Source organism: Bos indicus, chromosome 15, assembly GCF_029378745.1.
Source record: "Bos indicus isolate NIAB-ARS_2022 breed Sahiwal x Tharparkar chromosome 15, NIAB-ARS_B.indTharparkar_mat_pri_1.0, whole genome shotgun sequence".
Lineage (NCBI taxonomy): Eukaryota > Metazoa > Chordata > Mammalia > Artiodactyla > Bovidae > Bos > Bos indicus.
In genome coordinates, this window is record NC_091774.1 from 55758130 (window position 1) to 55772106 (window position 13977).

Here is a 13977-nt window from a genome sequence, read left to right on the forward strand (position 1 = left end):
TCACATCTGTTGAGTCAGTGATGCCATCCAGCCATGTCAGAGACACTCACTCCACAGCTCCTAGACTGAGCTCAGTCTCCCCACCCTTATTGTATTCCTTGGTTCAGTGCATGGTACTGTTGTCCATGCGTTTTCTCAAGTCAGAGCAGGGAGTCATCCTAAACGCTCCCCTCTTTTTCTGAGTTACTTTTTTAAATCACTACTTGAGATACCTGCTAAACATCTGTTTCTTTCCTGGTTCTTGACATTGGAGCCAGATTTATCTTTCTAAAATGTTCATCGTGTCCCTCTTATTCAAGTCATTTCAGAGTAATTAATGGACTTGTAAGGTCTTGCTGCTGCTAAGTCACTTCAGTCGTGTCTGACTCTGTGCGACCCCACAGACGGCAGCCCACCAGGCTCCCCCGTCCCTGGGATTCTCCAGGCAAGAACACTGGAGTGGGTTGCCATTTCCTTCTCCAATGCATGAAAGTGAAAAGTGAAAGTGAAGTCGCTCAGTTGTGTCCCGTGTCCAACTCTTCACGACCCCATGGACTGCAGCCCACCAGGCTCCTCTTACAGTGATCTAATTCTTGATTTTGAAGCACCTCACCCATAACAGTTTCTTAAAAAGCTAAAATTTATCCATTTCAGTTTTAGAGCTTAGACCTCATTTCCAGAGAATGGTTTTCTGTGACATATCCCTACGTACTCTATGTACTCTCTATCTACCCTCTATGTACTCTCATAGAACCTTGCTTTTCATTTTTCTTGTTGCTGTCCTTAGCTAGTTATATTCTGATTGCCCATTTGCTCAACTCTGTTTCTTACTAGACTGTGCACTGTGTAAGAGCAGGGACAGTGTCTATAAATGAATTATCCCTAGTGCTTAGCACGGTGGTGGGCATGTAGTAATAATTCAGTAAATATTTGTTGAATGAGTGAATGAATGTTGTAGTAGCAGATCATTTAAAACTCTGCTGGGATATACTGTTTCATTGTCATCAGTTGTATAGCGTGTTGTTCAAAATTCTCATTCATCTGTTTAAATAGTTTCTGACCACTTCTTCATAGACATCTTCTGTTTGCAAATTATTATATTTTAAATGGATCTCTTTAATTTTCTCTCCAGGTTTGCTTTTCCAACCAGTTGTATGTTTTGCTTTTTTTTTTTTTTTTTGCATTTTTATTAACTATTTTATCCATTTATCGAGGTCTCAAATTTTGCAGTTAGCCTTGATTGATTTCTTTCATCCACTCAATTCATTCAGCTGCTGGACTCTTGAGTCCTTCTTTGAAATCACTCATTTTTGGCTGCTTTTCCATATCCATTGCCATGATCCAAGCTCGGCCTGGCACCTTCATAAGGCAGGATTACTGCAGTAGTTTCCTGGCGAGCCTGTGGCTCTGGTCTCTTTGTATCCACTTTGTCTCATTCACCACTGCCTGATTAATCTTATTCCTAAAGCATACTTGCATTTTTTTTTTTTTTTTTATTCCTTTGCTTTAAAGGTTGTATGGAGTTACTTCTGGTCTGCTGGATGTGGCCAAATCTCTGACCTAATTTCCTTTTCTCCATCAACCTAAATTCAGTCAGTGGTATAGTACTTTTGGGTATATCTCTGCTTTTATCTTTACTTCTTTTCTCTGTCTGTCTCCTTTATTCTTCAGAATTTGAGTTCTCATTCCCTCTAGTACACGTGGATTTCTAAAATAGCCTCCTAGTGGGTGTTTGGGCTTTCTGCTTCCTCTCGTTTGTCGTGTGTGTCATTACCAGAGTAACCTTCCTTAAGTGCAGCTTTGATCATTGGCCTGCACTGTTGGAAACTTTGCAGGAGTCCTTTATGAAGGTTGTCTCACTTTTTAGTATGACATTCAAGGCTTTCTGCATCTGGCCCTCTCAACCTTGTCACGTAGCTGTATCTCCTACTATTTTCCCCTCTGGTGTTCCAAGTAATTTTGACATCATTGGAGCTGAACAAATTGGACCACTGTTTAATTTTCTCTGAATACAGCTTATGTTTTCCCACTGCCATGCTTCAGCTAAAGGTGTTCAGTCTGTGTGGGTCTTTCCTTCACTGCCCTTCAGCTTTCTGTACTTGTTAATCTATCCCAAGTATTGCTACTCCTGCAGCCTTTGATGTTTCTGCTTCTACTAGGTGGAATCTTTACCATATTGGAACTCCTATAGCTTTTCTTTTTAACCTTTCTTACAAGCAATTTTACTTCACTTGGAACCTTAGCTGGGTTATATACTTTATTAGGTTGTATACTTTTATAAGGATGATAGAAATTGCCTGACATCTTGTATGTATTAGATATTCAGTAAACACTGAAATGAATAGGTATATGTGTATATTGTTGTTTGCTTCATAAACAGTTATCCTGTCCACAGGATTATTTTAGTAGAACTTTTAGAGTTTTAATAAAGGATTGTTTTTGACTGTTTTAGTAGCTGACAACTCTCAAAACGTACAGTAACACATTTTAAAAGTTGACTTATTCAGTGATCTAGTACATGAATAAGCAAATTACAGTCCCCACATGTTTTTATGTGACCTGCGAGCTAAGAATGGTTTTTACATTTGTAAAGAATCTGAAGACGAAAACAAAGAAAAGTATGCAATGGAGATGATGTGGCTTGCAAAGCCTGAAATATTTACAATCTGGCCTTCGACTGAGAAAATTTGTAGATCACTGATCTAGTAACACACCTGATCATCTGCCTGGAATTACTTTTGGTCTTTGAGTATGTGAAATTATCTGTTTCCTTGAGCAGTTTAATAGGCACTCACCCAGACTGGTGCCTATCCTGTTTGCTTCTTTGAAAAAGAATTGTTAGGCCTGGCTTCAGGAGAATTTTGAGTGACATGTAAATCTCCTCGGGGCTCTTTGGCACTTGGCAGTATCTCACACAGATAACCAGATACAAATGAGCCATTTCTTTCCATCATGATCCTTCATCAGAGGTCTGTCGGGATTGCACATCTGGTGACGTTAGATGTCATTCAGAGCAAGGCTCTTAGCATATTTCAAGAATGTTAATTGCTGTGTTGTGGCTGAAGCAGAAGGGTTTAATAATGTCCTTGAGTTGCCTTAAATGTACATGGACCCAGAATTTGAGAACTGGAAAAGGTCTTAGAGATCAAGTAAAGCATGGTCATTAAGAACACAAGCTGTGGAGCCAGACTGCATGGCTCTTCCACTTAATCCTCCCTGTGTCTCAGTTTCCTTACCTTTAAAGTGGGGATAAGAATAGTACCTGTTTCACAGGGTCTCATGAGTATTATGTATGTTTACCTTTAATGTTAATATCACAACGTTCATTTAACGTGAAAAACAACACTCCCTGGAATACTATGAATGCTCACACATGTTACTTTTGTGTTTGGCTATTATTGTTCATTGTTTATATTAGTAGTAGTCTCATCTCATTTTATTGTTAAAGAAACTAAGACCTAGAGGATTTAAATGGTTTTTTTCACTTCTATAACAGGCAGAGTGGATTAAGACCCAGAGTTCTTGCTATAATGTGTTGCTTTTAGTTATATGTGAGTGTGGATACGTTTTTAGTAGAAAAGATGTTTGGCAGCTTTTTGCATAAAATAAGAACAGCTAAGTGGAGTGTCACCAATCATTTCTCCTGAGAATCTGAAGTTTATTTCTTGTGTCTTTTTGTAGCTCATCTGTAGGATTATCTTCTGTCTCTGTCTTTTCTCTTCAGCTGCCCTCATGATATGTAGATTATTTCATAGCCAGCTCCCTCTCTTTTTAATTGGGTTGAAATTTATATAACATGAATTTATGCTTTTCTGTTTTTTTTTTGGCCTCATTGCACAGCTTGTGGAATCTTAGTTTCCCCATCAGGGATCAAACCCAGGCCCCAGCAGTGAAAGCACCGAGTCATAACCACTGGACCACCAGGGAATTCCCTAAGCATTTTAAAGTGTGTGATTCAGTGGCATTGGGAACGTTCACAATGTTGTGGAAACACTATCTCCAACAAGTTGCATAACATTTTTATCACAGCAAAAGAAAATGCCATTAAACGTTCACTCTCCATTTGGTGTTCCCCAACCCCCAGCAACTACCAACTTGCTTTTCTCTCTATGGTTTCACTTATTCTGAGTATTGAATATAAATGGAATCATACAATACGTAACCTTTTATGTCTGGCTGCTTAGTGTTTTTGAGGTGCATCCAAATATAGCATGTGTCAGTACTTCTCTTTTTGGCTGAGTGATATCCCGTTGTATGATATACCATATTTAGTTTATCTGCTCACCCACTGATGGGTGTTTGAATTGTTTCTGCCTTGTGGCTGTTGTGAGTAGTGCTGCTGTGAACGTTTATGTACAAGAATTTGTTTTCAGTTCTTTTGGTTTTATGCCTTGGAGTGGAATCGCTGGATGATATAGTAATTCTGTACTTCACTTTTTGAGGAATTGCCAACTTTTTCCCATAGCTGCTGACCACTTTGTGTTCCCAACAGCAGTATACTAGGGTTGGCAACCATTAGGTGCGTTAATGGTTTTGTTGTTTTAGTCTTAACACTTATGTCTTTGATCCTAGTTGCAAGTTTTGTACATGGTGTTAGGAATGGGTCCAACTTTATTATTTTGCATGTGGCCATTTAGTTGTTTCAGCATCACTGTTGAAATACTGTTCTTTCTCAGTCCTGACACCTTTGTTTAAAACCAGTTGACTGTAGATAGATGAATGTATGTCCGTACCCTTGGCTCTGCCTCACTGATGTGTGTGTCTGTCATTGCGCCAGTACATACAGCGTTGTTTTGATTAGTGTTGCTTTGTAGCAAACATGGAATTGGGAAATATGAATCCTTCAACTTGATATGTTGTGTTGGCTTGATTTTCATTTATCAAACCACCTTTACATACCTTGGGTAAATACCACTTGTTCCTGGTGTATAAATCTTTTTCTAAAAAATTATTTTAATTGTGAAATATACGTAATAGAAAATTCACTGTCTTAACCATTTTAAGTGTACAGTTTGGTGGCATTAAGGACATTCACCTTGTTTTACAGCTGTCACTACTGTCCCTCTCCAGAACTCTTTCTGTCTCGTGAAACTGGAACTCTCTGTCTACCCTTTAAGCAATAACTCCCCATCTCCCTCCTCCTCGAGTCTCTGGCACTCACCCTTCTACTTCCTGTTTCTATGAATCTGACTGCTCTCGGTGCCTCATACGGTGGAACCACACAATATTTATCCTTTTGTCACTAGCTTGTTTTACATAACATAATGTCTTTAAGGGTCATGCGTGTTACAGCGTGTGTCAGAATTTCTTTCCTTTTTAAGGATAACTAGTATTCCGTTATATGAATAAACCACATTTTATCTGTTAATCTGTTGATGAACACTTCGGTTACTTCCACCCCTCGACTACTGTGAATAATGCTCCTATGAACGTGGGTGTACAATTTCTCTTTCTTTGAGTTTTTGCTTTCAGTTCTTTTGGGTATATTCCCAGAAGTAGAATTGCTAGACCAGATTAGCTTTGCTAATACATTTGACTCTTGAATAACATGTGTTTGAATTGGGCAAGGCTACTTATGTGTGGGTTTTTTTTTTTTTTTTCCAATAAGTCTGAACCACAGTACTACATAATGTACAGTTGGTCAAATCCATGGATGCAGAGCAATGCATATGGAACTGTGGATACAGAGAACCGACTGTAAAGTTATATGTGGATTTTTAACCATGTAGGGGTCATTGCCCCCACCCTCTCTTTGTTCAAGGGTATTTTGTTAAGGATTCTTTTCTCTATAATGTGTGTATATATGTTATATATATTATAATATAAGGGATATTGGTCTATAATTTTCTTGTGATGTTATTATCTGGCTTAGGATCAGGGTAATACTGGTCTCATAGAATGAGTTAAGAAGTATTTCCTCCTCTTTCATTTTTTGGAAGACTTTGAGAAGGATTGGTGTTATTTTTCTCTTTAAATGATTGGTAGTTTTTGCCAAATTATGCAGTTCTGGGCTTTTCTTTGCTGGGAGTTTTATGATTACTGATTTAACTTCTTTAGTTTTGTTATAACTTTGTTAAATTAATGTTTGTTGAGTGGAGCACAGAAAACCACAAGAGAAATTGAAATAGAGACGTTTGTTACTCATAGATTCTGGAGGAATTATAGAGAAGGCTTTGAAGTGGCCACATGGGGAGGTCAAGGCAGAGTGCAGACAGAGAAATGGAGGATCTGGGACACATGTCTTCATTAGAGTCTGCGTGTAGAGTGCTTTGGGGTTCCTGGGCTTGGGCTGGATTGTTCAGTTCAAACCAAAAGAGCAGGGTTTTGGTAAGCTCCATGGGGATTTTTATCTAAGGGGCATGTAGAGCATACAGGTCCTGGGAAGCAGGGGAGACTTTTGATCACAAGTATTAACAGGATCTACGTTTGCGTGTAACTGCAGCCTGCAATCTAGGGCATGCACTTCCCTGAAGAGGGGCCTAGTGTTGGTGTAAGGTCCCTAACGGCTGCTTGGCCACACAAAATGGATGCCAAGGCGGTGGTACTATGGAGTAGCCTAGCTAAACTCTTTGACAACTTGTAGATCGGTCCAGATTTTCTGTTTTTTCCTGAATCGCTTTTGGGAGTTTCTGTTCTTCTAGGAATTTTCATTTTATCTAGGTTCCGTGATTTGTTGGCATACAGTTGTTCATCAGTTCGGTTCAGTAGCTCAGTCATGTCCAACTCTTTGCAACCCTATGGACTGTAGCACACCAGGCTTCCCTGTCATCACCAACTCCAGGGGCTTGCTCAAACTCATGTCCATCGAGTCGGTGATGCGTTGGTGATGCCATCCAACCATCTCATCCTCTGTCGTACCCTTCTCTGCCTGTCTTCAATCTTTCCCAGCATCAGGGTCTTTTCCAATGAGTCAGTTCTTCACGTCAGGTGGCCAAAGTATTGGAGTTTCAGCTTCAGCATCAGTCCTTCCAGTGAATATTCAGGACTGATTTCCTTTAGGATGGACTGGTTGGATCTCCTTGCAGTCCAAGAGACTCAGAAGTCTTCACCAATATCGCAGTTCAAAAGCATCGATTCTTTAGCTCTCAGGTTTCTTTACAGTCCAACACTCACATCCATATATGGCTACTGGAAAAACCATAGCTTTGACTAGATGGACCATTGTTGGCAAAGTAATGTTTGTCTACACTGATCATAGCTTTTCTTCGAAGGAGCAAGCACCTTTTAATTTCATGGCTGCAGTCACCATCTGCAATGATTTCGGAGCCCAAGAAAATAAAGTTTCTCACTGTTTCCATTGTTTTCCCATCTATTTGCCATAAAGTGATGGGACTGGATGCCATGATCTTAGTTTTTTGAATGTTGAGTTTTAAGCCAACCTTTACACTCTCTTCTTTCACTTTCATCAAGAGGTTCTTATAGTATTCTTCTATAATTAATATTTCCTGTCTTTGTAAGATTAATGGTAATGTTCTCACTTTCATTCCTGATTTTAGTGATTGGAGCGTTCTCTCCTCTTTTCTTGGTTGGTCTGGCTTAATGTTTGTCAGTTTTATTGGCTCTTTCAGGGAACTAAGTTAGTTTTATTGATTTTTCTCTATTGTTTTTTATTCTGTATTTCATGGAAAGGGTTAGTTGCTCAGTCGTGTCCGACTCTGTGACCCCATGGACTGTAGCCCTCCAGGCTCCTCTGTCCGTGGAATTATCCAGGCAAGAATACTGGAGTGGGCTGCCATTCTCTTCTCCAGGGGATCTTCCCGACCCGGGGGTTGAATCTGGATCTCCCATGTTGCAGACAGGCTCTTTACCATCTGAGCCACCAGGATCTCTGCCCTAATCTTTATTATTTGCTTCCTTCTTACTTTGGGTTTAGGTTTCTTTTTATTGTTCCTTAAGGTGGAAGATTACATTACTGATTCAAACTCTCTCCTTTTTCTTCTTTTTAATGTAAATATTTACAGCTGCATTTTTCACTCTGAGCACTTTTTTCACTGTATCCTAAGTTTTGATATGTTGTATTTTTATGTAATGTAGCATTTAATAATTTGCCTATGATTTGTTCTTTGACCCACTGGCCATTTAAGAGTATGTTTACTTCGTAGTTTGTGAATTTTCCAAATTTCCTTTTGTTACTGATTTTTAGTTTCATTCCATTATGATCAGAAGAGATATTTTGTGTGATTTCAGTGTTTAGAAATCTATTGAGATTTTTTTGATGACAACATATGGTCTATCCTAGAGAATATTCTGTGTGCATTTGAGAATATTTGTATGGTGGTTGTTGAGTGGAACATGCTGTATACATCTGTTAGGTCTGGTTGATTTATGGTATTGTTGATGTTTTTTGTTTCCTTCTTTTCTCTTTTTTATGGTTGTGCTGTCCATTGGTAAAAGTGGGATGTTGACTTCTGCTGTTTCTCATTTTAGTTTTTATGGTTTTGACTTCGTATGTTTTGTTATATGTTGTTAAGTCCATATATGTTTATAATCATTTATATCTTCTTGAGCCTTTTAAAACGGCATAATGTCTGTTTTGGTCACCTGTTTTGTTTTACTGTCTATTTGTCTGATATTAGTTTATACATGCCAGCTCTCTTTTGGTTACTACTTACATAGAATATCTTTCCATCCTTCCATTTTCAACCTATTTGTGTTTTTGATTCTCAAGTGCATCTCTTGTAGATAGCATATTGTGGATCATTAAAAAGAAAATCCATTTTGCCAATCTCTGCCTTTTAATTGTAGTGTAATTTAATTCATTAACACTTACTGTAATTACAGGCGCAAGGACTTCTGCCATTCTTTGATTTGTTTTATTTCTTTTTGTTCCTCATTTCTTCCATTATTACCTTCTTTTGTATTAGTTATTTTCTCATGTAACATTTGAGTCCTTTCTCATTTCTTTCACTATTCATCTTTTAGTTATTTTCTTAGTGGCTGCCCCAAGGATTATAGTTAACATTTTAATTTGTAAGTTTAGCTAAAGTTAATATTAGTTTTAGTATTATATAAAACTTTTCTTCTCTATGGGCTCTTTTCCCCCATTTTTATCATCATGTTACATCTTTATTATTGTGTGCCCATAAAGGTAGATTTATAATGATTGCTTCATTTATTTGCTAATTGATTGATATTAAATACTAAACCACTCTTGCATTCTTAAAATAAATTCAGTCAAAATGAAGTGTTATTGTTTTATCCTTACAATGTATTTCTGGTTCAACTTTCTAATGTTTTGCTAGGGATTTTTGTGTCTGTAATCATGAGGATATTGACTTATAATTATCTGTGTGTGTGTGTGTGTGTGTGTGAGAGAGAGAGAGAGAGAGAAGGTTTAGTGTCAGTAATGTAGTTGGAAATTGTTCCTTTCTACTCTGTTTTAGGAGTTTGTACTAAATTGATGACATTTCTTAAACATTTGATATAATTCAGTGAAGCAACCTGGACCAAGACTATTTTTGTGGAAAGATTTTTCAATTACTTATTCACTTAAAAATAGTTATAGAGTTATTACTCAGCTATTATTCATCAATTTTGGCATGTTGTAGTTTTTCAAGGAATTTGTCTAATTAATCTAAGTTCTCAAATTTGTTAGCATGAAGTTCTTCATAATATTCTCTTAATAACCTTTTAATATCTGCAGCAATGTAATTTTTGGAAAATGCTTCTATTAGCATTATAGCAAGCATTTATACAGTGCTTATACATACCTTTGATTTTACAAATATTAGCTCTTTTAATTCCCATGACAATTTGTGAGGTAGATAGTATTATCATCTCCATGTTATAGATGAGAAACCAACGTTAAATTGAAAGAAGTTAGGTGCCTTGCTCAAGGTTACAGAACTGGTGTGTTAAGGGCTTAAATTGTAATCCAGGTCATCTGGGTCCAGAGTCCTCTTTTCTTAACTACTATTTACTTTGCTTTTCTGAAATGCCAGATAGCTGTTCTGTTCTTCTTAAGAAATTGTGCTGTGTTCGCTGTAGAAACCATCCTTGCTCCCAACACCTTAACACTACTGAGTGGAAATATTTGTTTCAGGTATTCCTAATTAAAACTTGGAATGCCTTTTCTCCCATAAAAACATTACATATGTTGGCTAGGCATACTTGAAATATTATTGTTAATACTCTTCTTCAGGCACATAATATGTTAAAAAGACTTCTGGGGTTTCGCTGGGAAGTTCACCAAAATTTATAATGTGAAACATTGTTTCTGTGGGAAAATATTAGAGGAAATTTATTTTAAATTCACTTGCCTAAAATGTTAAACTTCAATTATGTGAAAGTGTTTCTTAATTTTTTTCTAATTTCTTAATGATTTGAATCTACTGAGTTATTATTAAATCATAATTTAAAAAAGACAAACATCATGATTAATTTGGACGCATATTTTGTTTTACTTTGATTAATTTGTTGATCAATATCTTTTAGGGTTATTCAAATGCTCAGAAGAATATTCTTCTTCAGGTGGATCAGAACTGTGTTCGCAATTCTTATGATGTCTTCTCTTTGCTGCGGTAAGAAACTTCTTAGAGTCCTCTTGCATTTTCTAAAGAATCTTCCTCATTCTGAGTTTGTGACATTTCAGTGTAAGGAAATGTATGGGAGCTTTGGAAGCTGTTACTCAAACAGCATTTTTTAGTGAGAGGTTCATAAATTTTGTAGCTACAGTTATTTAAGTTTATCTCTTTTACAAAGCCTTTCAAATGCCATTTTTTTCCTGTGGACAGTGGAAGAGAATGATTGGAAGCTAGTGATCTTAAAGTAGGGACATGAGCTGTGTCCGGTCTTCTGCACTATAAAGAGCAGAAACCAGAGGTATAAATTTAGACTTATCAAAATTTTACCAATGATGCCATTACTTACAAAAGCTGTCCAATAGCCCTAGACATAGCTTAGAGTTTTGACCTGCTAGGCTTAACTGCTTCAGCTCTGTATTTTCCTAATGTCTGGGCTTAATTTTGTATGATTTTTAAATTTGGTTTTAATTTTCAGTGTGGTAGATCATCAAGGACATTTTCCCAGGAGGCAGGCTACCAAAATAAATGCAGTTTAAAATAAAGTTGACAGTGACACTCAACCTATGTTCACCCTACTCAGACAGATGGTTCATTGAAACTCGATTTTGGCAGTCTTTTCCTAATGTTTATATAACACATCATAAATTTCAGACCATTAGACATCCTCTATATATCTGCTGGAGGAAGAGTCCAGAAAGATGATTGGACCCTTGTCCAATTGGATGGTTGTTTATTTTGTAAACGTTATTAAATGAGCCTTTCCTTTGCAAATCTTGAATCTTGTTATACAGAATGATAGAGAGTTTGGTCATATGGACTATGTAAATTGCTCTTAAGAGACAATGATTTCAACTAAAGTAACCACACACATTTGTCCTTTGATTTTTATCTGAGGGATACTTTGACTTCTTAGGATATGTACCAGAATGGACAGAATTTAGTAATTGAATGGTAGCGATAGAAAACAAGTTGTGTCAAAATATATAACTCTTATTTTTGAGCCTATTCAGTTTGGATTACATTGAGTTTTAAGTATTGAAAAGAGGGATGCACAGAAATAGTTTGAATTGTGAGTAAGCCACTAATATTTCTTGGCCTGTTTTCCTCAATAAAATGAGAGTTACAGATACTATTATATTTAAATATATTTTTGAAGTATGAGATTTTATTATGTTATTAGAGAAATCAGTAAAGTTAAAAGCAAAAGAAATACCGAGTCAGTGAGAAGAAGAGAATTTGGGAAAGGTAGTATCATAGAATCTAAGAAAATAGAGATTTAAGGGGTATTGAAGGCCCTGGTGGCTTAGAGGGTAAAGCGTCTGCCTGCAGTGCAGGAGACCAGGGTTCGATCCCTGGGTCGGGAAGATCCCCTGGAAAAGGAAATGGCAACCCACTGCAGTACTCTAGCCTGGAAAATCCCATGGATGGAGGAGCTTGGTAGGCTACAGTCTGTGGGGCTGCAAAGAGTCAGACACGACTGAGCAACTTCACTTTCCTTTCCTGAAGGCTCTGTACAATAATGATCCAGGAGAATAAGAGCTGAAGAAAGACTGTGGAATCTTGGGAATCAACTTGGTATAGTGGAGAATGTGTTGACTGACTTGCCTGTGACTTTAATTATCCTTGATTTATCCTAATTCATTTAACCTCTTTGATATTCTAAAACATAGAAGCAGTGGTGTTACAATTTGTTTAATTTACAAGCATTTCACATCTATTACCTTTTTCTCCTAGAAGTTTTCTGTGCTCCCACATCAGGGATCAGCTTTTGTCTACCATGTAGAAGCTGAGGCCAAGGGGCAGTCAATTACTTATCAGTACTTAGCGAGGGGACACACACCAAGTAAGAGCCAGACTAGAGATTGGTATGAAGGTTTTCTGGCAAACAAAATTTGCAAACCCTTTTCATGCTCTGACTTGTCCTAGACTGGTGGTTATCGGGTGCATGTAGCATAATGGTACAATGCTTCCCTGGTGGCTCAGGCGGTAAAGTGTCTGTCTACAATGCGGGAGACCTGAGTTCGATCCCTGGGTCGGGAAGATCCCCTGGAGAAGGAAATGGCAATCCACTCCAGTACTATTGCCTGGAAAATCCCATGGACAGAGAAGCCTGGTAGGCTACAGTCCATGGGGTCACAGAGTCATAGAGCCCTCCATAAATGCAAAATCATAAAATTAGTTTGGTAGTTGCTCAGTTAATTAACACTGATCTTGCAATGAAATGTCTCTGGGGAGTTTCACTTCTGGAGTGCCTTCTAGATTCCTTAGGTGTGTCAGCAGTTTGAATAACCTTGTTAATAATTGCTTGCTCATCACCTTTATGTAAATCATTTTTAGCTGGTAACACAGATATACTTTTTTCTGAACCAAATCTAATGTCTCTTTATCAAGTAAATTGGCTGAACCTGGAAAGTTACTCTGGAGCTAGAAACTTTAAATTGTACTTGTCAATGTTAATGAGTAAGATGGAACTTTCTTTGCTAATTCACAGTTCAGAGTAATTGTCATGTATCTGCTCGATTAAAAGTTCTCTTCCCACTGTTCTTATCATGAGCTGTATATAAAGTGATTGCTGAGAAAGTTAATGTGGTGCTAATCAATTTTGTTCATTGTTTCCCCTCCTCAACTCAGGCAACATTGTTCCTGGATGGAGTAATTTTTAAAAATATATCTTTTCCTTTCCTGATGATTTCTTTTTTTTTTTTAATTGTTACTTCTTGATCTGTGATTTTATGTGAAAATACAGAGTCTGAATTTTTTAATATGACTTACTCCACAAAATTCTCAATGCTGTTTGGAGTCAGGGTTAGAACCCATGTCTCCTGTTAGTAACTCTCACTGTGTTTTTGTGTTGGTAGCTACTATGAATTGATAATGTCCCACCTTTTATTTGTAAATGTCATACAAAAAAATAGGAAATCTTGACTAAAGGCTGCTTTTGGAGCATCTATGACCCTAGCTAGCATTATAGCCCCTTCTGATGGATGTGTTGTACCATATTTTGTAGGAAAACAATGACCTAAGGTTGTACTCTTCTGCCAACAGTTAGGAATTTAGACTAATTCCAGTGTTGCAAAGAAAGAACAGCTCTTTCCAAATTTACATTCAGTATGTGTGATGGTAACTGATTTCTGCTTCCTAACCCTTGGAAATCCCTGGATTAAGCATTAGTTTTCATGTAAGCAGACATTTAATTAGGAGACCCTTCACTCATCACATTTCATACTTCAGGATGTTCACCACAAGGTGTCAATGTTGCTCTTTAACTGGCATTTGAAATTTCCTTTATTTTACAGTTTTGAAATGAGAAAAGTAAACTTACGAATTATAGATTAGATTAGATTAGATCAGTCGCTCAGTCGTGTCCAACTCTTTGCGACCCCATGAACCGCAGCATGCCAGGCCTCCCTGTCCATCACCAACTCCCGGAGTTCACCCAGACTCATGTCCATCGAGTGAATGATGCCATCCAGCC

The 13977-nt window shown here is 37.5% G+C and overlaps 1 protein-coding gene across 3 annotated transcripts in view; it reads left to right on the plus strand.

Moving 5' to 3' along the window:
- UVRAG (UV radiation resistance associated) overlaps positions 1 to 13977 on the plus strand; it is a 328846-nt gene that overhangs the window by 77704 nt on the left and 237165 nt on the right. For all 3 annotated transcript variants that reach the window (XM_070803925.1, XM_019975249.2, XM_070803924.1), the window contains one exon: positions 10414 to 10499. In XM_070803925.1, coding sequence (XP_070660026.1) covers positions 10414 to 10499 — 86 coding nt within the window. The remainder of the gene's footprint in view (positions 1 to 10413; positions 10500 to 13977) is intronic.